The sequence below is a fragment of the Rhea americana genome, unplaced genomic scaffold (assembly GCF_003343005.1).
Source record: "Rhea americana isolate MKP2758 unplaced genomic scaffold, rheAme1 scaffold_9, whole genome shotgun sequence".
Lineage (NCBI taxonomy): Eukaryota > Metazoa > Chordata > Aves > Rheiformes > Rheidae > Rhea > Rhea americana.
Genome location: NW_028187088.1, coordinates 5,708,773 through 5,735,599, shown reverse-complemented (window position 1 = coordinate 5,735,599; position 26,827 = coordinate 5,708,773). Strand labels below are relative to the sequence as shown.

Sequence of the window (26,827 nt, the reverse complement as noted above, 5' to 3'; positions counted from 1 at the left end):
TCTATTGACAGATGTTTACCTCTCACCCCATGACTGGTTTCCCTAATAGGCTGTGGTGATTAATATTACCAAAGGCTTTTTGAAAATTCAAATTAATTATATGTACCAGTTTTTCTTTAACCACTGTCCCAAGTCCCTTATAGAAGAAAAATGGGCACCTCCATTATTTTCTGTAAATACCATGCTAATCTGTGCCTCCTGTACCTATTAGCCTAACTTTGTAGCTACCCCGTTGAGCCATTTTACCCAGTACTGAAATGAGATTCACAAATATCTGTAAGTACCAGTCTCACTGTTGCTTTTTATTTGCAAAGTTTTGTTATTCTCTCCCCTGCAGTTTTGCTGTCTGCTATGTAATTTTAATGATAAAGCTGCCAGCAAAATATGTAATATGCCACTTCATTTTTGCATTGTTTGGCACTCAGGCAAGTGCGACCGGGGCCAGTCTGTTTCCAGTTTGGATTAATTTTCTGTGACTTAAGGCACCAGGGAAGGGCTGCCCTGTGTTTTGACAGTACCTGTTCTAGTGCTGCATGTTGCAGACGCCTCTCGTGTGCTTGGTGGTCAAAGCRAAGGCAGAGAGCATGGTTAAGCTCCCAGTATGTGCATTGCCTTCTAATATTGATCGATCTCTTTATTTTACCGAGTTCAGTCTMTCTTGTAAGGTTCTCACTGTGGATACACTTTAAAAAGAGGTGTTTTGAGTGTCATGATAACCCCTTCTCTTCAAACGTTGAGGACACTTAAGTGGACTGGTTTAAATTGTTTGCATGTTTGAACTGAAAGGTGAACATCTGTGATAATTTTTCATTTAAATATGATTGTAATAATTGTTGCCATTTGTGCTTTAGTAAAAGGTGGATTGTCACTTGGTCTTGCTAAGATGTGGGGATTTACAGCCAAATTTCAGCTTTTACATTAAATTCAGTACTTTTTTCTATAAGCCTTTAAGCCGTTTACGGCTGTAATATTCATTAACTTGGATTCTTAATTTAATGTTTTATGTTACTTCCTGTTTCTATGTTTCTTCATGTTTACAGAATAAAACAGTTACTTTTGATCTGTAGTAACATACTTTTGGATGGAAATTGGAATTGATCTAAAAATGCACTAAAACCTTTTAAACTGGTGTGACGATGTAGTTGAGTACTAAATTGTGTTCGAAGAGCTGGGTGTTACTAGAAGTAGTTTTTGCACATAAAACTGACTTAACTGCAGTTAGCTGACTGACCTGGTTTGTTGCTGATCCTCAGGTCCTTCAGGGCTCTATAAAATCAAGATCTCAGCCTCTCACATACAGTTTTTATTTGGAGATTGGAAGAAGAAAGTAAGGTTTTTGGCTCGCAGCCCAGTGCCCGCCTGTGTGCTGAGCGTTGTGCAGGTTTAGGCATTTGGCAGAGGCACTGCTGACCCCGGTGCCGGCAGTCGCCTCCTCCCGCGCGCTGCACTGTGTTGCCATGAGTGTGCATGTGTTGGGCAGAGGAAGGTTGATCCGTGCATAAAATAATCCAGCAAAGAAATCTCAGCCAACTGGTCCATTTTGAGATAGAAGAACCAGCCTGGTTTGTCACGTACACCAACATGTGGGGAGAAGTTGCTGCAGAGCTGATAGTGAGTGGTGGGTGGAAGGCAAGGAGAGGACACAGGCAGGGGAACATGGCATCAGTCGGGCAGCGACGGTACAAAGTTAAATGTGAGATTTCATTCAAAGTGAAAGGAATACACAGAAATGAAGTGTGTATTCTTTCAAGTGCTCGCAGATGGGACCCACACATGTCAAGGCTCAATTTATTCTGTCAGTAAGGTCTATTCTGGGCTCTTCCTTGTGTTTTCTACTAGTTCAGTCTGTGAGTTGTTTTACATCTTTTGGCAAATATTTATTTTGGATGTTTTGAAATATATCTTAATGACTGATATAAGTCAGAAAAAGCTTCAGTTCTTACTGGTTATTGCCATTTCAAATTTAGCTTTATGTAAGTACAATTTAAAGGTATTAGCGTGTCTTAAGTATTTGAGTGTAACATCCAACCAGATCAAAACAYCTTTTGTTGCTGTTCTTGCTGATTTTGCAGTGGTGTTGGTATCCCAGGTCAGAGTCTATTTATATCTCCTTTCATGATATAGATAGATCTATGAGGTTTCTAGAGTGTTGGGATTTTTTTTTCAGTAGAAGATTTAATATCTTTGCAAAATTTAGGTCAAGTATTATTATTTCTGTATTTCTAAGTATTCAGTGCATCTTGGATGTGGACACAGATACTACAGTACTTGTCACATTGAACCCAATAACCTTATTTCTCTCCTACCCTTTTAGAGCTATGCTAAATCCTTTGTAGAGTTTGCAGTGTTATTTTTCAGAGGCATKTCAAGCTTTTCAGCTCCTTAAATGCATTTTCCATGCCTTATTTTGACTTGCAGTATCTGTTCCGCTCATACCTTAACAGGTTTAATTTCCCTGAATTGATTTCCTGAGATTAAATTGTTTCCTGCGTCCTCATGGCTCTATACTTTGGTTRCATCCCGTTCTGTATTTGGTTCCAGTAGCCTGTGAAGTGTAGTACTGGGAGTGCAAGTATTCAGCTTTTGCTGTTCTAACTATGCTTCTTCAGATACTACAGTGCATCTCAGATGTTTGAAGAGTTCAGCCTCACAGCTTTCCTGTGCATTAACAAAATATTTTTTTTTAGTTTTATGGAACAACGAGTGAAATGCCCAACATCATGAAGGAAGTCTGTGGCACAGCTGGGACATGAACTCTGATCTCCCTGTGTCTGTCTAGTGCCTTAATTACGTGATCATCTCCAGTGCCTCATCTGAAAATCGTCTCTTGAAGTTGAACAAGCATGTCAAGCTGCATTTTTCATCTCCCCCTCTCATCTCTGCTTATAGCTAGAGGCATTGGAGAAGAGTGGAGTTTTTACATGTTGGGAGTCTTCTTCAATACCATTCTTTTATCCCCTTCTTTTTCTCTCCCTTCTTGCATCCYAAGTCATGTGAAATCAAGAGTCTACTCCCTTCTGCATCTGAAATACTCTTCTGTGTATTTATGCAGATACCCACTGCCAAAAATTTCATCCATAACCTTCATTTTAACACTATAACAAGATTTTTCAAGGCCTTTATTTTCCCTCCTCTGTGACATTCAGCTCTAGGCAACCAATGTTTTCAGTGTTTGCCATATGAATCTTGTTCTCTCCTGTTCAGTTTTTACAACTGTCCAAATTGCACATGGAATACAACCCCCCCCCCCCTTTTTTTTTTTTTTTTTGCCTGGTAGACAGGAATGGATGTACAAGGTTAGATCAAAGACCTGTCTGGCCCAGCATCCTGTCTCTTGTTCTGTAGCGGATACCCRGGGAAGTGTGTCAGAACAGGGCAATCGAGCAATGATACTTCCCCAGACTATGCTCCCAACCTCTAGTTCATATTTGCAGCTCTGGGACTTCCTTTTGTATTAAAAGCCCTTGATACGTTCTTTTCTTGCTTTAGGTTGTCCATTTGTTCTGTGAACCCATGTACACTTTTAGCATCCATTATATCCCATGACARAGAGACTGACAGATGAATTATTGCTTGTGCAAAGAAGTGCCTCCTTTTGTTTGTTTTTAACCTGATAATTTAATTTAATGTCTGTTCATTCTTTTCTCAGAAGAGACCCTGAGCACTCCTTTACCTTCACCATGCCATTCCTGGTTTTATAGACCTTTATCATCCTGCATAATTGTTTTTCCCACAGAAGCTGTTCCATGCCTTTGATCACTATTGTTGCTCTGCTCTAGCTTTTCCAGTTCCACTTTTTTTTCCCTCAAATCTGGGGGCCAGAACTGCATATAGYATTCAAGATGCAGATGTGCTCTGTATTTTTACAGAAGTATAATGATGTTTTATGCTCCTTTCCTAGGCGTTCCTACTGTTTTTAATTCATTTTTGTCAGCTACTCTGTTGCTTCTGCTTTGAGAGTTCTGCATGCTGCTGGTTGCCCAGGTTGCATCTCAGCTGATCGTTTCCCACTCTTGCTTGTGGCCTGAGCTCTGCCAGCTACTCTTGCCTCACCAGAATTTCCTTTTTCCTCTTTCTTCTCTCTTTTTATGCTTCTACTATATCTGGAAGAGCTTCCTTCCTCTAGTGTTCCTACCCACCTTGATCTCCAAATTCCTGCCAAAGATTCGCACTACAAAGCCCTTCAGAAGCATCTGCTCTTTCTTGTCTTATCTAGCGTACCAGCAGACAGGCAACTTTCTAATACGCTGGAAGGAAAAAATGCCTTTAAGATTTGTGCCAAGCTCACAGAAATGTAAATTCACATATGTATATCCAATCCACTCTTCTTTTTTCTCTTTTACTCTTCACCATCTGTCTTCTAATCTGGTTTCTGTGTGCATTAACATATAATTTTACACCCATGCAGATAATTCCAAGTTTAGCCCCAGTTTGTGGTGTTTAAAAATGTCWCACATTAATGGGGCTTAATCTCATCACAGTGTGAGTAAAAGCTCAAGGAAGGCAGTATTGCAAATCTTAAAGAAACAGTTTTGGAAAGTCTGGGGTCTTGTATATTCCTGTCTGGGAGTTTTTGGATAGAATTCACTCAGATGATCTGTGTAACTTATGCATAGTAGGTCTGATGTTTCTTGTCTATCTGGGACCCGCTGCAACACTGATGCACAGATGTACAGTATGTTTGCCTTCCAGATGCACTTGATGGTGTGTAGACTCCGCACGCAGCGGACACATATGCGCGAGCTTGGCGACTCACCAAGAGCCTTGCGTTTGCTTCTTACGTTGTACGTTATGTCCACCCATAAGCATTGCTTCAGAGTTATCCTGGATAAACAGCGCTAGCTGGAACCTGCCATAGAGTGCCTTCCTGCACAAGTCCTACTATCACAGCATGTTTTAAACCCAGCAAGGATGGCTCGTGCAAGGGAACTCGGTGCTTACAGCAGTATGAACTGTAGCTGCCCTATCCACGTTTTAGATGAGTACTCTGACTCCCTGGAAGAGCAAAGTCCCTCATCTTTTCAGCGTAAGTGGCAGGCAGTGGGCTGTAAGCGTTTGGGAGATTCGGGCTTCTGTTGAGGTGCTCCCACATGGACTTTGGAAGTTGGTGTGCACTGGTGATAACGTGTTCTGTGGATGGGGTGAGTGGGGCAGGAGAAATGTGCTACTCCCACCACTGTCCTCCTCTACCAGCAAGTCTAGCAGTGAGGCAGTTTCAAAGGTCAGCAGCGTTTCAGGCCTCTGACTGTGGCAGTACTAGCAAGGACTGTCGTTAAGGTTGTGTCAGATTTAAGATTAGATGGGATTCACAGAAAAATACCAAAAGTCTTCCTTGAATGTATAGCTGTGTGCTGCGTCCTTTGGAATAAATCTGTTAGCTGAGCAGTGAATTAAATCAAACTAAATTAGAAATGGATTAATGCTACAGAAGCCTGGTCTGAGACTTGTTAGACTCAGTGCTCTGCATCAGGTTTCCTGTGTGATCTTGGGCGAGTCACTTAGCTTATCTGTGAGAAACCCACATGGTTGCTGTGAGGTTAAATTCTGTAAAGATGCATGAGGTCCTCTTATGTATATGTTACGGGCGTTAATAAAGGCTGAAGATAAACTTAATGCAATGGGCCCTCCTTTGTTGGCCCTTGCTCCATCCCAAATGATTTTTACAGTCTTGCTAGGAAAAAAAAAAAAGAAAGAAAAGATACTTAAGAATTTGCTTATAACAAAATCTCACTAAAATACTTCCATAAACTATATCTGAATAAATGAGGTTACACTTAAATTRTCAATGGTTGAATCTAATGTTTATGATTATACTGCCAGTGTGATCTTCTTCTGTAGTAAAAGTGGCTCAAAGCCTTTCTGACAATTAAAAAACAAAAAAAAACAAAACAAAAAAAAAAACAGAAACGATCTCTTACCCCTGCTGTGGGAGAAGGAAGTATGAGAGCTAACTCTCCACCACTGTACTGTGCCATGCCTAGCATATATTTCACACATCACCCCCTTTCATAGCTTTTGCAGGTTTAACAAAATTCCCATCSATGGTATCTCCCTTTCAAGGTAACTTTAGACAGAATACGAAATTACGGCAAGAAGTGCGAGGACCAGTGAGGCAGTCTGCAGGCTCGTCCTTCTCCCATGGCCCCCCAGGAGCTGAGACTCCTGCTTGCTGCTATTGTGAGAATTAATCCCTTAGTGTTCCTCGCTGCTTTACCTTCTGTATGGACACTAAGCACACAGTGACTGAAAAGTTAGATGCATGCTCAAAAGAATGAATAGCAATGAAGCAAACTGTTTTAGCTCTTTTGCAAGTGCTATTACGAAAAAATAGCCGATTGCTTTTTATTTGAAAAATAACTGTGATGCCTTGGTTCACCTGAAAGTCAATCCGGCATTTTTGGAAAATTTCCCCCTTTTCAGATCAAGGGCAGATGCAGAAGAAAGCAAATTCCTGGTTTTGCACTCTAACTAGAAATCAATATCTCAATGCTGTTCCTTGATTGCTGGCTATAGATATGGCTCTGTGCTGATTAAGTGTGCCTGCAGTAAATGCGTATGTGAAACATTGCTGCACTTCAACTGAGAGTTTTTTTCAGTACCAAGATTTATTTTGAAGGAAAACAAAGCAACATTTTATTGTKGTGGTTTGATAACTTCTGTGCAAATAACCCTAGAATGAGCAAATCTTAGAGCTTAGGATGCAGTGTGGGGGCTTTGTGCRTTTTCTTTTTCTTCTTTGATTGGCAGGAAGTGGTTTGGAGGTTACTACATTAAAATAACTTCCTGGGATTCTCTATGCTAGAAGGGAATGAGTTGCAAACAGTCTTTGKAGCTAAAGTGTTGCAAAAGCCTTATTATTACTGAGACTGGTTCACAAGAAATGTTATCACCCATCRACACAAGTGCTGTTCAGTCCCGTCAAGCTTTGCTCTGGGGGTAACSAGGTCAGAGTCACCTGTACTCATGGGCAAATAGATGTTTTGAAGAGTAGTGGTATATGAATGCATTGATCATTCTGTTGGTGTATGCAGAAACTAGCTGTAGACAGTCCTGAAAAACCTGACTCTTTGAACTCTTGTTGTGTGTAGTAAGTATGAAGCTTTATKTGCCTTCTTTTAAGGATTTTTGGTAACCATAGGACTATTTCATACCCAGAAGTTTGCTAGGCGATTGGACTTATTTCAGCCCCCCCCCCCCCATGCTGCGTGCAATCTAGCTTTAAATAAACAAGATAATGTGACAAAGATAAATTCTGGTATTTATTTCGAGCTGTTTTATGAATGACTGAAACATTCCTTTGTTTTATTTAAAATTTTGAGATGAATCTACAAAGAGTGTGAAAATTTGAGGGGAATGGAAATCATATTCTGAGGGGAAACTCKACGCCGATACTGGTTTTCATAATAGACTTGTCTAGGATTAATTTATTATTTGAAACAAAGTGGTGATGATTGTTCCAAATGCTGAATATTCTGTTTTGTCTTGCGTTCTRTGTTTTACCTTTGAAACTCCTATTTCTTCTTTTTTTAATTCACTTTCTTTTATAGTCTTTAAGTTGTTTTTAACATGTCCTGTAATGAAAGAGTGTTCTTTAAGAGTTATCTAACTAACATGGCTTTCTCAAAACTGGAATTTTTCGTRAAATCTCTGTTTTGCCCCTTCTGAGCACCTCCTGGGGACTTAAGTGCTAAACAGAATGAGATATTTCCTTCATTGCTGAAAAATCTTTATTTGCAATATTCTAGTTCAGGGTTCTTGAATTTATGAACTGCCTGGTGCAGCTGTGCTTGCTGTCATCTGTGGGACTGTGGAGAATTTTGAGCAAACATGCATAGATGAGGGCCAGCCATTCTCTCCTGCTTTGAGAGATCTGTGAGTTGTAAAGTTGGCGCTCGTTGTCTTACAAATATCAAGCCACATGGGAGATTTAGGTATTTATCTATATTTCATATCTATTGGAAAAACAGCAGAGAACAGTCCAGTGGGTTGCCTGAAGTCACCTAGCCTGACAAAGCTGGGAATAGGTTTCCTGGCTTCAAGTACAGCACTTTAAACTACAAGATTAGACTTTTTTGAAAAATATAATCTGTATGTTCAAAGAAGGCTTTATAAAGTTCCCATTAACCATGGTGCTGTACCTAGTGAGGGATCTAATTTATGTTCTGGCAAATGAAAGCAGTTTCGAAGACCTTAGTGCTGCAGGTCACTGTCAGACCTTCAAGGTCTGTTGCCACTAGTTTAATTTTTCTCCCGCTTGGATTCTTCTCTGTCCATCGTTTCTAAGAAAGGGAGAGAAAACTGTACTCCTGAGGAAAGATTTCCAGAACCATCAAGTTGCAGCTAACTGAGAACAAGGTCCATGTGTGTTTTTTGCTATGCTTAGTTAATATACAGAATGGCTGATGTTCCCATTTCTTCCTTGAAAGAGCCGGGGGGGTAAGCGAGGGAGAGGGACCTTCTGACAAAGTTCTTTTTATTACATTTTATCACTTAGCCAAGATCTGAAGATCTGAATTCCAGTAGCCAATGTCCTTTCAAACTAAAACATTTGAACTTTTGAGCTTACCCCTGAGTCCTAGGGCTACCTTATCTAAGCATGCTGTAGAGAGGAAAAGTGTTCCAGTTTTATTCTGTTATCTACACAGAACCGCGTTTGTGTATTAGCGAAGTAGCAGTACATCATTCCCAGCATTGTTTTCACCCAAAGATTCAAGTGATATACAGGGTTGGGTAAAAATTGTCCAACTTTGCAGAGGGAGAAGGAAAGGAGGAGGAGGGAGAGAGAAATTTAGCTCTCATCACTGAATGCATGAAGTGAGAATAAAAGCCAGGGCTTTCCCAATCCCATACTCTAATAAATAGCACTTTTACAAGCTGGTTATATAATTATCTATTACCGCTTTTCGTGCTTCAGGCAGAGATCAACTATTTCATGTAACTGAAGCATTTTGTGCAGATCTTTTGATAATCCAGTGTCATCATTGGTGCACTGATTTGCAGAAACAAAGCTGGCTGTTACAGTTTACAAGATGCAACATACCTTTGTTTCAATTTTTTATTTTTTTTAAATATATATATATAATATATATTCTTTTTCACTCTGAGTAGGAGGGAGGACTTAGAAGGAGAAGGTACTCTGAAATAACATCTTTAGAACAAATGTTACAGCAATAGACTTAGTTTCCTCTGTGTCTGGGCAATATTTTACTGTCCCTCTTTAAAATTATGGCCCTGTTTATAATACATGTTTTATGACCACAGTTAGTATTAACATTTACAAACATAATTATTATTAACATTAGTAATAATTTGCCATTTCTGGCAAATAACTGTTATTGCAGAAACAGCTAAATGTTTATAGCAACCTGTGAATTCAGTGGCTATAAAGACAATATGAAGTCCAGCCACAGGAGAATTTCCCCTATGGAGTGTATGTTGAAGAAGATATTCAGTCTGTGCGCTGGAAAGATTGAGACCTAGAAACACTTTTATCACCTTTTCTGTTGAGCAGTGTTGCCAGATGTGAAATAAAAAGTGGAGGGCCCGTTTCCTAAACCCACGGAGGGCTTTACATCGTTCTCCATAGCGCGCACGAACGCGAGCTGAGCTCCTGCCGGGCTCGGGTGGGTACGGGGGTTCGGTGCCGAGTCTGGCCGAGGGGCGTTCGCCAGGATGGTTCACTGACTGCCTCTGCGTTAATGTCAAGTCGCTCGGAGCATGTCACAAAAAAGCTTTGTTTTTCTAACCAGACCCTTCTCCCTGCTATATTTCCCTCAGCTGCGATTAGGGGAATGCAAATTCCTGCGAGGTTCCTGCTTCTCTCAGCTGCTCCGCGCGCCTGCGGCAGCCGGTGCCGTCACTAGGCAACGTTGTTGGGTCCTGTTTGGCTTTTTTTTTTCTCTCTTTCCCCCACCCCCCCACCCCCCCAAGCATCCTGTGGCAGATGACCACTCAGCGGAGCAGAGCAGGTCCGCGTGCTCGGCAGGAAAGCCAAGGAAGCGTAGGATTGCGGTTGGGAGTGGGAGGCCAGCCCGGGAACGCGCGCGGGATGCGCACCGGATAGCGGCCGCAGGGGGACGGGTGCTCCAAGCTCCTGCTCGGCTTCAAAAACACTGGGGCGCTTTTACACACGTCCAATGCAATACAGATTTTTTTGGACTGGGCTGAAGGTAGGGTTTAGGAGTACTGGAAGAGATAGCTTCCCCTCAGATTTATTTTGGCCTTGGCTCCTGCAGCAACATGTGTTGTAATGATGGTTAAGATAGAGCTGCGTGAAGAGCTGTGACTCTCACGTTTCAATATTTGACAGACTTAAAACACCATTTCCTGCGAGACACCTATCCCCTAGCGTACATACCTCTCGTTAATATGGTAGCATCTGTGTTTACTATAAAATATAATAATAGGAAACCTGTGTGAAGGCCTTCAATTTTTGCACTGAAGTATGGCTGGACTGTGCAAGTTTGGGACAAATACAGAGATTCTGACAACAAGTAAGGCAAAACTTTTGGCTCTCCAGAGTAGCACAGAAGGAGATTTAAGAGAAACACAACTAATAGGCTTCTTTTGTACTACAAACTGATAACAGCAGAATAGATCTGGGTTTTTTAAAATGTTTTTTAGACTTATTTGCAACTAAGCCTGTTGCAAATGTGCAGTTCCTGCATCTGGGTGACTGGCTGATTCTGTAATCAGAATTCATGCTGATAGGCATGTATTTTGTACTTTTTAGATTTTTCTTTGCTAAATTAGTATGTGCATGTGTATATATATATATCCTGGAACTCGGATTTCAGCATATCACGCTCGCCACGTGCTGGGGGTAGAAATCTGTGGACTACCTGTGCGTGACTCCAGGCTCTGCTGTTGTCTCTTCTTTTGTTTGACCCAGAGTGAGGGCGAAGGATTTTTAGTGCTGGTGGCACTTTAAGACCCTTCTCCCTGCTGAGCCACAAGCCGGGGTTTGTTTGTGATGGGTACGCTGTGGACTGCACTCGGGCTGCGGACTGCCGCGCAGCAGCTGAAGGGGAGTTAGAAGAATGGCTGGCTGGGGAGATCAGATTAAAGAGAAAAGCGAGGCTTTACAGCCTTTTTTTTTTTTTTTTTTTTTTTTTCATTTTACTTTTTCATCCTGCTTTTTCAGGCAAGGGTGAGCAGGAATTTTTCCCCATTCAAAAAGCCAGGCCTTCATTTTTGTTACAGGGGCAAAAGGGATATAATGGAATCACCTTAATTCTTAAAGGATGATCTGTGCTTTTAGTTTCTTTCAACACATGCGAACATAGTTTTTCATGACTTGCTTATCAAGTGGCAGCTAATAACGCCCTGGAGGGAGGGGGCAGCGATATGAGCGCTGGAGAGCCACTCTTCACTTTTACAAGAGGACTTTCATGATGCGAGTGTGAAACAGCTGCATAGCTTGAATACCGTGTTGCATCAGCAGCACATGATAGGAAAAAGTAAGTCCAAGGAGTTTTGGACAGTATGAAAACGAGAAAAGTGGAAGTTGACTAAGGTGTGTAAGCCTGGATATATTGAGAACTGTAAAAATTGCCTTTAAAAAGTTATTTTCCTAGTAAGTCTTGAAATCTTTGCAGAAACTTTAGCCAAGCAATCCATTCCAGATTTTGGTGTTCATCCTTTCTCTGCCCTGTGCTCATGCTGAGCAGATGAGCGCAATGGCCAGACCTAAAATGAAGAGCATCTACAGTCTGATCTCATCCTCCCTTGTTGCCTTTGGCTGGAGAGGAGGAGGAGCTTTGAAATCGGATTATTACTTCGAGCCTCTTGGCTTTGGAGCTACAGACTGTTCACCACGTTGCCAATGGGCTTAAAAGCTTAGCAGAGCTCCCACTAGGTACCCAGGAAGCCTCTTACTGCAGAAGATGGTAACATCGTAGGATCAGCTGTTCTTTATTTATCATGCAGCTGAATAGTCTGGGGAGGTACCATAACTAACCCAGTGATGTTGTTTCCTAAAACAACAWCCAAGACAGGTAGCCATGCTGATGCTATTTCTGCATATGCCATTACATTTACCAAAGGTGCTATGTAAAACAGTTGCTAAAATGTTTAGCCTTCAGCTGTTGGTAGTGTTTAGGCAATAAATGAAAACACTAAATCCAGCATTTGTGGAGAGAGGGTTTTGGGGAGAGTTTTTTACTCTGTTTCACTTTGTTTTTACCAGCAAGATTCTACTGGCCTGAGGTTGTGAGCTCAAAAATGTGTAATGCTGTTATACTTCATCGTGGGCTGGTTTCAGAATGGTCCCAATGGTGGGATACAACTAGTGGTAAGCTAGCTTCTCACCACGTTCCTTCCCCTGTCTTCCCACTATCAAAAGGGAGGGTGGGAAAGAGCCTAAAAAATAGACTTTACGAGTAGTTTAATAATCTGAATACATCTGTTATTCCATACAAGTGCTGCTAGCCTGAGAGGATGCTTCTAAGCAATAAATAGTATCTTTCTTACAGGGAGGCAAACAGGATGCAATTCAAAAACTTTGTTTCCTCTCATATTGTTGTGCTTGGAGGTTATTTTCAGCTAGAGTAATTGAACTTGTGACTTGGGCAGTATTGGTCAACCACTTTGTGGGAGTTTTTGTCTTGGGTCTTTTTTCTTTTCTTTTATTTCTTCTTTCTTTCTTTTTTTCCTTCTTTCTTTCTTTTTTTCTTCTTTCTTTTTTTTTAAGGGCATGACCCTAGTACTTTGGCAGTAAAGGCATGGACCCCTGATTAGACATTTAAATGCACTGGTGTTAAGCTTAATTTTCTTAATTGCCTCTCACAGGCTTCTTGGAAGTCTTCCACCAGGTCTGCAAACCATAGGCTGCAGACCATTGGTTCTGCTGAGGCTGAAATTTCTGTCTGTCTCCCATGAAAAGCCAGCTCAGTGCCTGGTGTGATGCTTGCCCCACTGCCAGCATAACTGGCTTATGGGTAAATGGCATAGATTATCTGCTTTGAAGGAAGAGGGGATTATTTTGAAAGGGAGACATGATCTTTTGGAGGGAAACAGCATGATCTCCAAATGCCTTGGCTACTAATAAAACTGTTGAAAAAGAAGAAGTGGCCGCAGCAGTGGCCTCAAGTGTGAAGTGTGCCCCWGGTGAGGATGCTGGGTTTTTGTTAGTTTCTCCAGCTTTAACATTGCTCTCTGTGTGGCTGTGTGCCTCTCCTTCCTTCACAGGTGCTGTGAAGCTTCATTAAGTGATTTTAAAATGCTTTTGATGCTCCAGGATGAAAGCTACTCTARAGGAGTAAAATATTAATGTCTTACTATTAAACAAACTAATCGCTTGTTACTTCAGAGCTTCAGACTTCAGATGTACCACTGTCCATCTGAAAAGGCTCTTTGCAGGGCATGGAAGTATGAACCAGCAGCAATTTTATATCTCAAGTGCTGACAGTGCATAAAATTCATRACAAATGCGGTTCTTTTCCCAAATCGCTTACGCTGCAGACGAGATGAACTAGGTGGCTCAGAGGAGAGAAAGCGTTGTTATCATCAGTWCGCTGCTATGGGCCATGAGGGAGGCTGGATTGATCGTTCTGAAATCTCTTCTCAATACAGTTTAGCCACCCGGWGTGAGCTGTTCGTATTTGTTTGTATTATACAGCAGTGAAAAATTCCAGTTGGAGAGCAAGCCTCCCTGTGCTGTGCAAACAGGGAAGGGTCTCTGTCCTAAGGGAGTGACAGAGACAGCAGCTTGATGTCGATGGGTGCAGTGGTCTCAGAGCACCAGCARCCTGGCATCTGCCCAAAATCATTAAGCACCCTGGTAGAGAGGTTAAGAAAGATAAAACCAAAGTGTGTCTCCAAACCAAGCCTCAAATTCTAGCCTGAGCAAAAAGCTTCATCAGTACAGGAAAGAGTTTGTGTTTTCAAACCTGCTGGGACTGAACTAAACCAAGTTCAATGTTTGTGCAGCCCCTTTTGCAGCCAAAGGGAGCTGCTGGAGGAGAGAGAGGAAGGCTTGAGGTTATCCATCGCACTGCCAGCACCGTAGGGGAGCATGGGAGATTTGTTCTTTGCAAACAGCAGTGATGTGGAGGCAACATGACAAATTCTCCATGGCTTTCTGTTTATAACCATCTCCCTAATATAAAGCTGTCATCTCACACCTCTGCTTAGCTCTGGAGTAACATTATGCCCCTATTTACAACGCGCTTGAAATAGCCTTCAAAGTCTGCTTGCAGAAAGTTAAGGGAGGGAGGCAGAGTTTGCAAGGTCTCTGAAGGCACTGACAGACATTAAAGATTGATCTGAAGAAACAGAAAAGGGGAAGGCTTTTGCTGCTCTTGGATTTCCTTTMCCCCCTTGCCGAATCGTATTTCTTTTCCAGCAGGATAGCTTTTCTCTTCCCTCAAGTGTTTGCCCCCACCCCCRCTTACCCAATGCACACCAGTCTAACAGCTCAGATAAGACCCAATGGACTGCTACAGCCCTGAGCGTTATTAAACCACTTCATCTCATGCCCCTGAGGCTGCGTAGKCTGGCTTGGTTCCCTCTGAATCAGAGGTCTGCAGGGGGTGAGGTGCCCAAGAAGGTGTTTGCTTGAGGAGAGCTGCTGATTCGGTCCCTACTGCCAGGAGGGCAGGGAGGGGATTCAGCATTACTTCTGGGCTTGTTTCCATCTCTGTGGAGGAGCTGGGGGTAGTATGCTACCTTTTCTTCATTGAGACACTCTAGTGTTTTACTGCTTCCCTAGCTTAAAAAAGCTCCCACAGAATCACAGAACGGTTGAGGTTGGAAGGGACCTCTGGAGRTCGTCTAGTCCAACTCCCCTGCTCAAGCAGGGTCACCTAAAGCAGTCCGCCCGGGGTAGTATGGAGACTCTTGCAGTGCCGTCACCTGCAGGTCTTTAGGGGAACGAGGACACCGGGAAGTTGGGAGAGAAATGTGTAGCTGCAGTTGTGACTGGCCCTGGCACTGCACAAATACCGGCCTGAATGGTGTTGCYAAGCTGTTCGTCAGGGACAGGGAGGCACGAGGGACCGGTGTGTCCTGCATGTGAGGCAGAGAGTGTAATCTCCTCTCAAATATTTGGATAAAGTATGGTGTCTCCAACTAGCGACTGAAGTTAGGAGATTGTAGCTCAGAGACTGCATCAGGATCAGGAGCCAAAACGTCTCTATGCGACTTTATCGCAGTGATATAAACTCACGGGGTTTTTTTTGTCCTCAGAGTATCAGGAATACCTTAGAAGTGCCCTTCATTCCCTGGAATTGCCCCCTCTGCTTGTCACTCCACACCGGGCAATTTCAGTAGGTGTCATATTTTGAAAACTTTCCTACACTGGTAGTAACCACAGCCAGGCAGAGTGCGGCAATGGCCTGCAGAAAGCAATCTCTGGTTGCTGGGTGGGTTCATGGGTTTTTAGGCATGGGAAATACATCCTAAGGACACCACACARCATCCCACTAAGATAACCGGCTCTTAGATTTGTTTGGAGATGCCTGGATATATTCCACCATATGATCTGACAGACTAAGTGGCTGGATTAATAATTTAAGTTAGCTCGCTTCTGACTGTAGTCTGGAAATGGACTTTTGAGGACATCATTTTTTTTCCTAAATCTGAGTGGAGTGCTACTGTTCACCTTTGGCTCTCATTTCCCCATCCTCTTTACCAAGCAGCTATGAGGTGGCCCATCATATCAAAACCTCTTGTTTTTCATTGCGTTGACTTTTTCATGATGAATTGGCTGGGTATGCTTTGCAACTGAAAGGAAGATGCTGCACTTTTCTCTGTGGTATGCGTGGAGGAGTGGTTGTCACTCCCAGAGTCCCTGCATGCTGCTGGGTTTGGCTACTTCTGCTCATAGCTAAGGGGACAGCTGGATATTTAAGGGGGGGGGGGGCAGGAGCTCTTAGCTGGAGATAGGAAGCACATGCAGCAGTGTCAGGGAGCACTAGGATAGATGGTGTTTGTTTGGAAGTATTTCAGAGCTGTGGTTGTCTTCATGTCTTCCTTCCCAGTCTAAGTAAACTGTATTCTTTCTTTAGCTTTCCAGAAGGCATGAATTTGCCAGACTCCTGCCCAAGCATCTCTTATCATTAATATCATTATCGGGGGGGGGGAAAGAATGTCCTGAATTTAGTGGTAGTGTTGAAATTTCAACCAATGAGTTGGGTTTGGTTCAACATAGCCTGCTAGTAGCTCTCCACGATCTCCTAAAACTCTCTGCAAAAGCCTGTTGAGTCACTTCAGAGTATCGCAATGGAAAGCTGATAACAGCCGCRGTATAGAAATAGAGCTGAAGGGATTGGGTTATTAGACTGACAGCTAACTTGGGCAGGGCTTAGCTGTGCTTAAACTGGTTATGTCCATCACAGTTGGTTATAGGTGATTCAGCTTTGCAGCACCAAGGAAGCCCTGGCACTGCAGTTGTGCTCCTCCGCCGTGCTGCCTGCCCGCGCGGTGCCCTCACGCCTGCTGGGCTTCCCCGCTGGTTTGGAGGCTGTCTTGTGAAACGAATGCCCCTAGGCTGGTGATGCCACCGTCCAAGCAGATAGCTTGCTTGGGGCTGACCTGTGAGTTTCCGTATTTATAAAAAGCCACTGTATGCAGCAATACCCTTGTTTCCTTCATCATCTCTACACTGATGCTGGTAACTTGTTTTGTCTGTGCTGTCATGTTTGTGAACTATTTTTTTTTTGCTTTTTCCTGGTGACTGATGGTCTTTTCTTCCAAAAAGCCAGGCAGAAACTGAAAAGTCGCATGCTTTGGGGCTTGGGCACCAGCTGTGCTCTTCTCTGCTGGCACAGGGGGGTGAAGCAGCATTTGCAAAGAGATACAAGTAATAGCAGGGTTTGATATATGCATATTCACAGTTGTTTTGTGGCGGTAGTTGAGCAGCGCTCATTTCCAACTCGAGCCTTCGTCGCCTTCGACGGCACACCGAAATAGTTAACCGTACCTGCCCGCTTCTCTGGCACGGGGCTTCGCGGAGCTCCGGGGCCGTTGGGTGGCCCCGCGCTCGGGCCGGCTAGCCCCGCTGCAGACCAGCGCTCCTGCCGGGYGAGGTGGTCACCCCTGCCCCACGCGCGCGCTCCTTCCCAACAGCCATTGCAGGACTCGGAGGGGATTTAGTCCAGGGCTGGGGGCAGGGAAAGACGTTAAACAGGCTTTTCCCTAATGAGGTGTGACGCCAGCTGGAGRGGGGGAGAATCCTGCTTTTCTCCTGTCTGTTGCTCTCTCCAGCTACAGGAGGAGGAGGAGATGTGTCCCCCCTCACTCCCCGCTTTCCTCTGCTGATTTGCTGCCTCTTCTGTTTCCTTTCTGTTCTGTCCCCAAAGCGTTTTGGCAAGGTTCAGATTTCTGCGCTCACAGCTCAGTGCTCAAAGAGAAAGGGGGAAAAACAAAAGGGTTGCAGGCGTCGGGGGGATGGTGGCGGCGAGGCTGCCGAGGAGGCACGCGGCACCCTAACCGGGCCCGGGCGCACGGTGGCGGGCGCCCTGGGGCAACGCTCGCCCTGAGAAACAGGCCACTGGTTTGGGTGGGTTTGGGGTATTTTTTCTTCTTCTCTTCTTTCTCGGATTGTGGCGTTTCTCCTAGGCGCATCCCGTGCGCCGCTCCAGCACCTCCCTGCTCCAACGTGCGTGAGGGTCAGAGAAGCAAAGATTCTTCTGTTCTTAAAAATATGGGTTAGAGGATGCAGTGGAAACGTGAGAGGATCCTAATTCTTTGTTCTTGGTCCTGAGATGTTAAAATGTGCATCGTGTCCTCCTGGTACCTGCCATTCCCACGTCTCCCAGGGTGCCCCAGGCAGTGCGTGGGAAAACTCCGGCGTTTGGATGTTTTGGGGCAGAAAGCCAGTGAATCTGCCTGGATGGAAAATGGTGAACCTCCAGGATTTGGATGTTTGGGGGCAGAAAGCCAGAGAATCTTTCCTGGATAGAAGACTGTCATGTTAGGTTGGACAAGGCCAACGGACCCATCATGGGGAAGTTAAGCCACCTCTTACTGCTTTTGTCTGATCTCCAGCACCAACAGGAAAGAAGCGGCCAAGAACTTCATAGGGGACCGTGGTGCTGTCGCTTTTTCAAGGCAAATATTCACAACGACACTTGGATTGTGCCTTAAACATAGGCTTGATGCTGAGTGCAATGGATGGCAGGGACCAAATGACCCCGGGGGATCGCACATGTGCACTGGGGAGCGGGTTGCAAATGTGGGTCTGCAGAGGGCCTGACAACCTCGCGCCTGCTAACGATGGGCCTTCGTTAGCCCCATGCAGTGCCAGTGCTCGCTGGTCCTAACGTGAGAGAGAGCCCCCCAGCTCCGCGCGCTCCTGGGCTACTGCGGCGGGTGCRCCGTATGGGTCCAGGAAGGAGCCGGGAAAGCCCGGCGCCGGGTGCGCGGGGAGATGCGCGCCTGTCCTGCGTCGCGGCCGGCACCTTGCCCGGCGCCCGAGGAATGCCCCCGTATCTCCTCCGCGAGCGACCTGTGAACTCCGACGACGGAAAAGGTCACCGCTGGGCTTGGAAAACAACCCTGGCAGATAGCGGGCTCTCCGGGCGGGTTGTGGCCGCTGTTTAATGAGCGCTAGGCAAACAGCGGGCTGAAGAGGCTCATGGGAAGCAATTTAAATATTCCTTGGTACAAAAGGCTGTCACATCCTAGCGAGGGCAGGCTGTTGACTGATGGCTTTAACGCACAAGGATGCAGTGGGAGGGGGAGAGGCTGAAGGCAGCGTGGGGGGAAGGATATCCCGAGTCTCACTTTTTTCCCCCTTTCATTCTGGGACCTAACGTGTCATTTTTCACAAGCTGCAAGTTCATGGTGGTAACGTACCTGAGCAGCTATATTTTATCGCATCACATCCTTTCTTCTTCCCCCACCCCATCACGTCCTTTTTTTCTTTCTTTTTTTTTTCCCCTTCTCAGTTATATTTTGTTAGAAGTCTTTTAAAAATTAAGCAAGTCAACACCTACAAAATACTACCTGCTTACTGCGTCAATTTAGTTTTACATGTCTCGTGACCTATTACTGTTATTAATTACTACTTTTTCTATAGCAATGTTTTCACTCCATCCAAGATATGGCAAGTAATAACTGTAGTTTTTGTATTAACTTGCCATTAAGCAAGGCAGTCAGCTAGAGGCCAGCACAGATATTCTTGGGACATTTCCTAGTTCTGCAGCATGGTCACCGTGTGAAGCTTTGGTTGCCTTTTGTCCTTTCTTTGCCTCAGTTTCCACAAATAATAAATGTTTTTAATATATACTTTACAGGGCGTGTGTTGGGCTTCTGCTTATGAAGCTCTCTGGATATCGTGCAAGAAATAAATAAGAGTAGTGTTGATAGTGAAAATATGCCATTAATACTTTTCCAATAAAATACTACAAGCAGCATTTAATCTGCAATCTATTATCAATAACTTTATTACTGCAGTTACCGCAGTCTAATAAAAAAGCACTTTCTCCTCTTTATTGGGTAAGTGCCAAAACGTTTATCCTTTATTCTCTGGCCATTAACCTTTATTCTCTAGCCATTAGCTTAGCCATTTGTATAACAGTCTGTTAAGTAACATTCAAGTAGGAATTTGTATTCAATCCATTATTTACTCTGAAACCCAAAAAGAATAAATTCTTATGGCTATGTTATCTATCCGTATTAAATCTTATCTGCTGTATACTGTGATGATCACTCATATGAAAAGTGGATTTTCTTGCTGTGATTTTCTAGCTTATAAACACAACTTACTTTAGTTAACCTAGTAACATTTTGGAAAGAAAGCTTGAAATTGCCAGTCAAAAGCCTGATATTTTCTCACAACACGTTCAAGATATGTATTAACTACTAAGAGTTGAAAGTTTATCATTTCTATGGATCCTGAAATAAGCTGGGATACTCTCCACTGTTTGGTCAAGGGTTGAGAGTTTGGATCAGGTTATGTGGCCTGACATCCCTCCATCCTGTCTTTTTTCTCCTTGTGAAAAAAAYGGAGAAAACCAAAATTCCTGGGGATATGGGGGAGTTGAGGCATTTACTCTAGCTTTTTCACCATTTTCTGGCTACCTATCTGAAATTGCTGCTTCTCTGCCTGAGTGGCTTTTTGCGCCACACTTTCTGAGCAAGTCATTTAAATTAACTCGCCACTACCACTGTTAGTGAATGGAAAACAAAGCAGCAGAATGAAACTGTTAATTCCTGCCCATCAGCTGTACATAGGAGAGATTAGGTTTTTTTTTTTTAAAAAAAATTGTAGTAGCTCAAACTCACTAAATCTTTTTCTTTTTTTCTTTTTTTCTTTTTTTTTTTTTTTCCTGTTTCCAGACAAAAGCATTAGTCTTCTGGCTAGAGAGTGTCTTTTAGTAAAAAGCCTTTCAAGGTCTTCTCATAAACTTTTGCAATGAAGAAGTAATAGGAAGCAAAAGCTGAGGGTGGGGGAATTAAAAGGAAAAGGAAAAAGAAACAATTTCAAATTTAATATTTTTATATTATTATTTTTAATGAGGAGGAGGGGGTTATGCCCTCCTCATCATGTATACTTCAGACTGTTTGGGTCTTTCGGGTCCTGGTCAGCTAACAGAGTATTTTGAGGAATTAGTTTGATGACTGGAATTTTTTTTCTCTCCTTTCTGCTCATTAGGAACTGGAAGCTGCTCTTCACAGGGATGATGTGGAGTTTATCAGTGACCTGATCGCTTGCCTTCTTCAAGGTTGCTATCAGCGCAGGGATATCACGTGAGTAACCTCACTCTATGGTTTTAAGCACTTTGCAATGAGAGCTAATTAACACAGTCGCAGGGATGTTTCACAGCTTCAGAGTGATGACATGGAAGGGATCGACAGTCACCAGCAATCAGGGCAAATTCTTCACTAAGTGGAAGGGAATTCCATCTCCCCTCTACATTGCAGGCTTTTAATGTTACAGACCTGTTGCTACGCGGAAGTCTGTGGAAGAAAATGTGGTGTTCAGATCTCATGCAAATCTGGTACTCTGCTGTAGCACAAATGCATGTTGAGAACATTCACATCTGCTGTGGTGCTCTGCAGGCTACTTGATCGATTTAGTAACATCGTAGTAAGCATTGCACAGAATAAAAAATGCTGCTCTGCAACCACCTTACCTGCGTGGAAGGTTCGACTGCTTTACAAAGGGACAGGTTGGGCAGCAGGAGCGGTGACAGATACTGTAATTATTTTCTTGGGAATAAGAGGAGCACTGGAATCAGTTCAGTTGTAAGATGTTAAGAAGGACTTTCGAATGTTCTCCTGATGTTTCAACATCCAGAAACAGTTAGTGCCCACCTAAGTAGCTTCCCAAAATGAAACATCTGTAAAACATCATTTTAAAGGATTGCCACTCACACAGTAAAATGCACTCTCAGTGGTAACAAAGGCTTGTTGCAGTGTTCTTCTCTTGTGAATCCTGCTAATAGCAAATCGTAATTGTGGAGATGAAGACATCTTGGCAACTCTTACTGTTGCTTAGAAGAGGTGTGAAGCAATCCTGCTCCCTAAGATTCCCCTGTTGTGCAGAGGTTTAGGCTAGTATGTGGGCATAACCATAGTGCTTGCTTTGAAGGCTCTTTTTCTCATTAAATGATGTTGTTCAACCAAAAAAAACTATAATATGTACGTGTGTGTGTGTGTCTATTTGCCATTTAAATGGGTTCTCTTGCATTTCTGAGTATCAGGAACCGAGTGGCTCCACTGCATTTACTATCTCTGAATGAAACTGATGTAATGGGAAGCTTGATTGTAAAGTGACCACAGTCATATATACCTCCTTCATTTAAACATCCACAGAGTGATACTATCTTGCTTACAAATATGTAGCCAATTTATTTCTGCACACAGAAATACCAGAAAGTAGTTCAAATGTTTTGCCCACATTAACTAACTCATTCTAGTAGAAGCAGTGGAAGATTTGTCACTGTGCATCTGTTTTTCACTGTGCTGTGTTAGTTTTCAATGGCTTAAGCATTTTGGTGCCCAAACAAGAGGTAGCTCACAAATGTAATAAATCCTACATTTTGAAGTTCTAAGAGAGTCTGCCTAGCATTTGCACTGTTTAATTGCCTCCAATTCTCAGCTGGTTTAATTAGCTAAAAATTAGGGATGAATCATTGGTGAGTTGTTAGGCATTGGCAGGTTGTCTGTTGGGGAAGTTTACACATGTAGGCTTGAATGTACACTCATGCACAGTTACATGACTCATCTGGCTGCTCAACAATGTGCAGTTATTCAGTCGTGTGTAGGTCCCATTCTGTACGTGTGTAAATACCACCTTGATTGGTGACATAAAAGATGGAAGGAAATAATGTCATTACAGAAGGAAGGGAGGGTAACATATATGCATTTTTGTGTAGTCTAGTCAGGATGCATGTGCAGCATAGGGTGGTTGCGAGAACTTGCACCTCACCCAGAAGGTGGTGCTAGGAAAAGCATGAAGTACCTGAAGGAGAAATGGGTGATCAGACAGTGAAAACTGTGGCCACCTAAGCAGTAGCTACTGTGTAGGAGGACTAACTCATGGGTAGGGTAATAAGAAGAAAAATGTTTTCTGCAGAGGAAGCGGGAAGAACAGCACAGTAGGAATGGTGTGGTACAAATGGCTGAAGGAATAAATCAAGCAAACTGTCCGTAGCTGCTAGGATTTTAGGGAGGTGAGTTCTTAAGCATTGCAGAGGAAGCAATAGGGAGGCTAGCTGGAAACAGAATGCTATGCATATGCTATATGCAGAGGAACGGCACAAAGAAAGAGTCATCAAGAGTTAGTCTAGATGTGGAAATCTGTGAATAAAAATGGTGGCTTGGATACATTTCTCAGAAACAAACTTGAGCCACTGTTTGTTTCATGCTTACAAAACCAGTCATGAAACATTCATCCAAAATAAATTTGCTTTTGAAACTTAATATTCTCATTGTTCCTTGTGCACTTACTTCCAATGCATGTGTTCCCTCTAGCCTAATTTCAGGCAACATAGGCCTTTGCTGATGCACAGCTTTCCTGCTGTTCTTAATTTATCCCCCATTAATGATAATAAGTTGAACCTCTAATTGATTTTTGCTTGACTGCTCAGTGGTCAGAGACGCACAGATAGGAGAAGCACATTTTTTGTGGAAGATCAGTTTAGAGCCGGCTTCTTATGATGGGCCAGGGCTTCTTAGTTCTCTGTTGCTGCCAGGTCGAAGGTATCTGTCTTGCATGGAAAATGTCAGCAGTTTCTTGGACTATTGCAGCTAGAGCAGCGGCATTACTACAGCAACTTCTACAGCTATTTGTGCCGTGCTTTCTCATGCCGAGCCTGGGCTGTTAATCTTGAGGCTATAAACTTTGCTCCCAGTTGCACYTCACAGGGGAAGGTAGCTATTCTCATCCTTTTTCTTACACTGGAGCTCTGTGGCCTAAGCACAGGACACTGAATATAAACTTCATGTAAACCATAGTTTAAACCTCAAAACTCTTCTGAGAGGTAGGCAAGTAGTTTTGTACAGTGTCTTACCTCTTTGATGGCCAAAATGTTATCTGTCTATGCTTTCTCGCAGTCTGTCTRGGAGTAGGTTGTAGTTCTTGTCACATCTGTTTTGATGGCATGCAGAACTTACGACTGAGCTGGGTTGCCTGGCTTTAATCATGCATCATAAAGGGGTATAAAACTGTCACATACCTTTGCTAATTATAATGTGCTCTCAAGTAATTTGGGAAATGGAACCTAGCCGAGAACCCTTATAATACACAATTTAACATGCTCTAGTTTGATACACTTACTGGTATTTGAGAAAAATAAGGTTATTAATTTTGTAAGGTTCCATGATTCTTGATTTTCAGGTAGAACAGTGTGGTTTGCAACTTTGCCTTGGTTTTGATACTCTTTATCACAGATTTTTTTTTAAGGAATTAAATACAAAAGATAAATTGCTTTTGCCTTATTTGGTCATTAAGGAGTCTTAACTGTAAATTTAGCACTTCCTTTGAGTTATGGATATTTGGGTTTAACTACTAAGATTACTTAATGAGATGCCACGTGACAGTCTTCAAATTATTGTTTATCATAACTGCAGTGTTTAGGAGCACTGTTCATTGACCTGGATCTTATTGTGCTAAGCATTGTAGAAGAACAGAACAAAAAATGTGGTAGTCTGCATCTCTGTGATCTGGTAGTCTTCGTTTTGCAATGATCTTGTCTGGCACCAGGTGATTAAAGCACTTGGCTGAAGCAGTTCCCCTGTTCTTTCCTCTTTTTGTTCTGATCCAAGTAAATAGCATTCTTCGTATTTATATACCATACATACTATGTGACTACTAACCATGTAATAACTAATATCCTTGAAGATCTTTTTATGTAACCTCACTGCTCAGTTTTGTTTTATAGGCATGATTTGGTTTGATGCCAACGAGCTTACCCATATATTTTTCCTGCTACTAGCTTTTGTCCAGAGACCTTGAAATGTCTGTTTTCTTTCAGTGGTTTCAAAATGTGACTGCCTGGAAAGTGAGGAGTGAAAAGGGAGAAAGTTCTTAATAGAATATGGAGTTTATACTAAAAAAATTAAAGCAGTTTGAAGAAATACTTGTACTCACTTCAGAATCTGCTCTGATATAAATTGGGCAGCTGCATAATCCCTAGGGGCTGCCACTTTAATTCCAACAGGAAATGCGACTTGATGACTTGTATCAAGACAGGAAGATCAGAGCTGCAGCTAACGGCAAAGGCCACAGCGGGAGCCTTCTGCAGCTGTTTTTAAGTAAGAAGTGATGGTGTGACATAGATGGACACGTTCAACTAAAATAATCCAGAAAAGCTGCTTCTGTTCCGCATTTCTTTAGGCGAAACTCTTTCTTCCCAGCATATTTATTTCTTGCATATTTACTACTTTTTTCATGTGAGGGCRTAACAAGTTTCAGTGACTTTATCATGTTTCTCATCAGGAACTATATGTTATTGTATCTTGAAAAGCATTTTAATTGCTTTTTCTTACAATGTATTTCACTTCTTATTTATTCAAAGTGGACAAAGGTGCCAAAAAGGAAGAACAAAAACAATATCTCTACTCTCATCTATGCCCCATGAGACTCTCTTCTTTTTTTTCTTCTTGTATCCCWAGACATTGGTGCATCACTCTAGCTAGAAATGAGGTAGTTCAAAAAAGGTAAGAGATGATCTGAAATCTTCTAACCCATCGAGGCAAAATGGCTGTTTTTGAGGACTAGGTATAATGGCTTTGAGTGTTTCATTTCTTACTTCTGTTTTGTCATGCTCATTCATCTTTGTTCTTCATTCTGCTAGGACTGTGTCTTTACAGTGCAATTTGGGGGTTACCCAAGTCTCATGTTTTGGAAGAGTGTCCACAATAAAATGCTTAAAGTTTTAAAATTGTCCTTCTGCACATGATTGAGAGCTGTACACTTTCAAGAACTGCTTTACTGTGGTCTCGCTTAGGGAATAAAGTTGCAGGTCAAGAGGATTGCTAGAAAAGCAAACCAGTGAGAAGCTTTCAATCTCATAGATACTGTAATGAACTGAAATATGAAAGCGAAAATATGARATACGAAATACGAAAATATGAAATGAAAGCGAAAATAACTAAACTAAGGTACAATGACAATCTGAAGGGATTCAGCAGTTCAATCGGTGCATGACATCTGGGGCAGATAGTGTAAGCTCAGTCAAAAGAGACCTGAGGAACAGCACCTTTGGGAAAGAGTTTAACAGCTGACAGTTACAGTTTTGCCAATGACCTTGATTACAACAACTATTCCAATGGCCTGGTTGCATATCCCCTTTCTAACTCTGGATCATATTCATGAATGCCAAGTGTGAATATCAACAAGATCAGCATTATTTACAGTCTGACTTTTAACAAGTGCTGCCTTGCATACATCATGGAGATTGGTGAATGGCCTCTGGAATCAACCCAGTATCATGAGTGCAGGAGGTATCTTGAGGAGGTGAGGGAGATGAAGTGGCTACATTGCTCATCTTGAATCCAATATTAATATTTATTATAATAACAACCAAGTCATGCATGGTGATCCTTTTAAAGGGTAAAAAGTGAAAATGAGGCAGCTGGAGATGTTGGGGAAGGAAGGATGAGATTACAGCAGTAAAATAACACGGTCATTCAGAGATTAATGAGTAGCACAGTGGAATAAAATTATAGAGTTCAAGTATAAATAAAGCTAAGTAAATGTCTTTGACTCTCAGATGGATAAAATGAATCTTTAAAGAAGAATTTGAGGAAAAGTTGGTAGCACATTATGGAAGTACCATTCTATATGTGTGTGGTAGTAAATGGAGAATGCAAATGGTAGGAGGAGAGACTGAGAATGTGAAAGCTGTGCTGTTAKTGCCAGGGCAGATGGATGAGAGAGAAATAGATCGGATAACTGGGGAGAAGAAGTTATGCAAAACATTGACAGGATGGAAAAGGTGGCTAGTCTTGAAAGGATGAATAAAGCAGAGTCAGTGARGGGTTTTGGAGACTGCAATGATGTCATTTTGCTGCTGTCAGAATTTGAAATATGAAATGGACAGCTGTATTTTGAGCTCTTGAGTTTGCAAATCAGGCACTCCAAAGAAGAAAGCAATAATGAAGAAAGCAGTTGAGAAAGCAAGTGAAAACATCTTMTGTTTAGACAAAAGGAAAAAGACAAAGAAGAGACATGTACATGTTCTCTCTGGGGCAGGGGAGGAAGGCAGAATGCATGAGAGCTCTCCATGTACAACTTTTACCCTAATTTTTGAGCCTTGCATTTCAAAATAGCAATGGTCCAAAACACCGGTGCAGGATCTTTGTTCCCACACAGTTATTTTTGCAGGCCATCTCCAGAAACTTAGCTGAGTTCTGACAGTGAACTTTGGCCCAA

General features: G+C 42.6%; 1 protein-coding gene across 1 annotated transcript in view; it reads left to right on the top strand.

The window, feature by feature from the left end:
* Positions 1-18,420: 18,420 nt before the first annotated feature.
* Positions 18,421-26,827, top strand: part of CECR2 (CECR2 histone acetyl-lysine reader) — a 48,859-nt gene continuing 40,452 nt past the window's right edge. Inside the window, exons 1-2 of the mRNA XM_085324121.1 lie at positions 18,421-18,525; positions 20,600-20,694. Coding sequence (XP_085180247.1) covers positions 18,421-18,525; positions 20,600-20,694 — 200 coding nt within the window. The remainder of the gene's footprint in view (positions 18,526-20,599; positions 20,695-26,827) is intronic.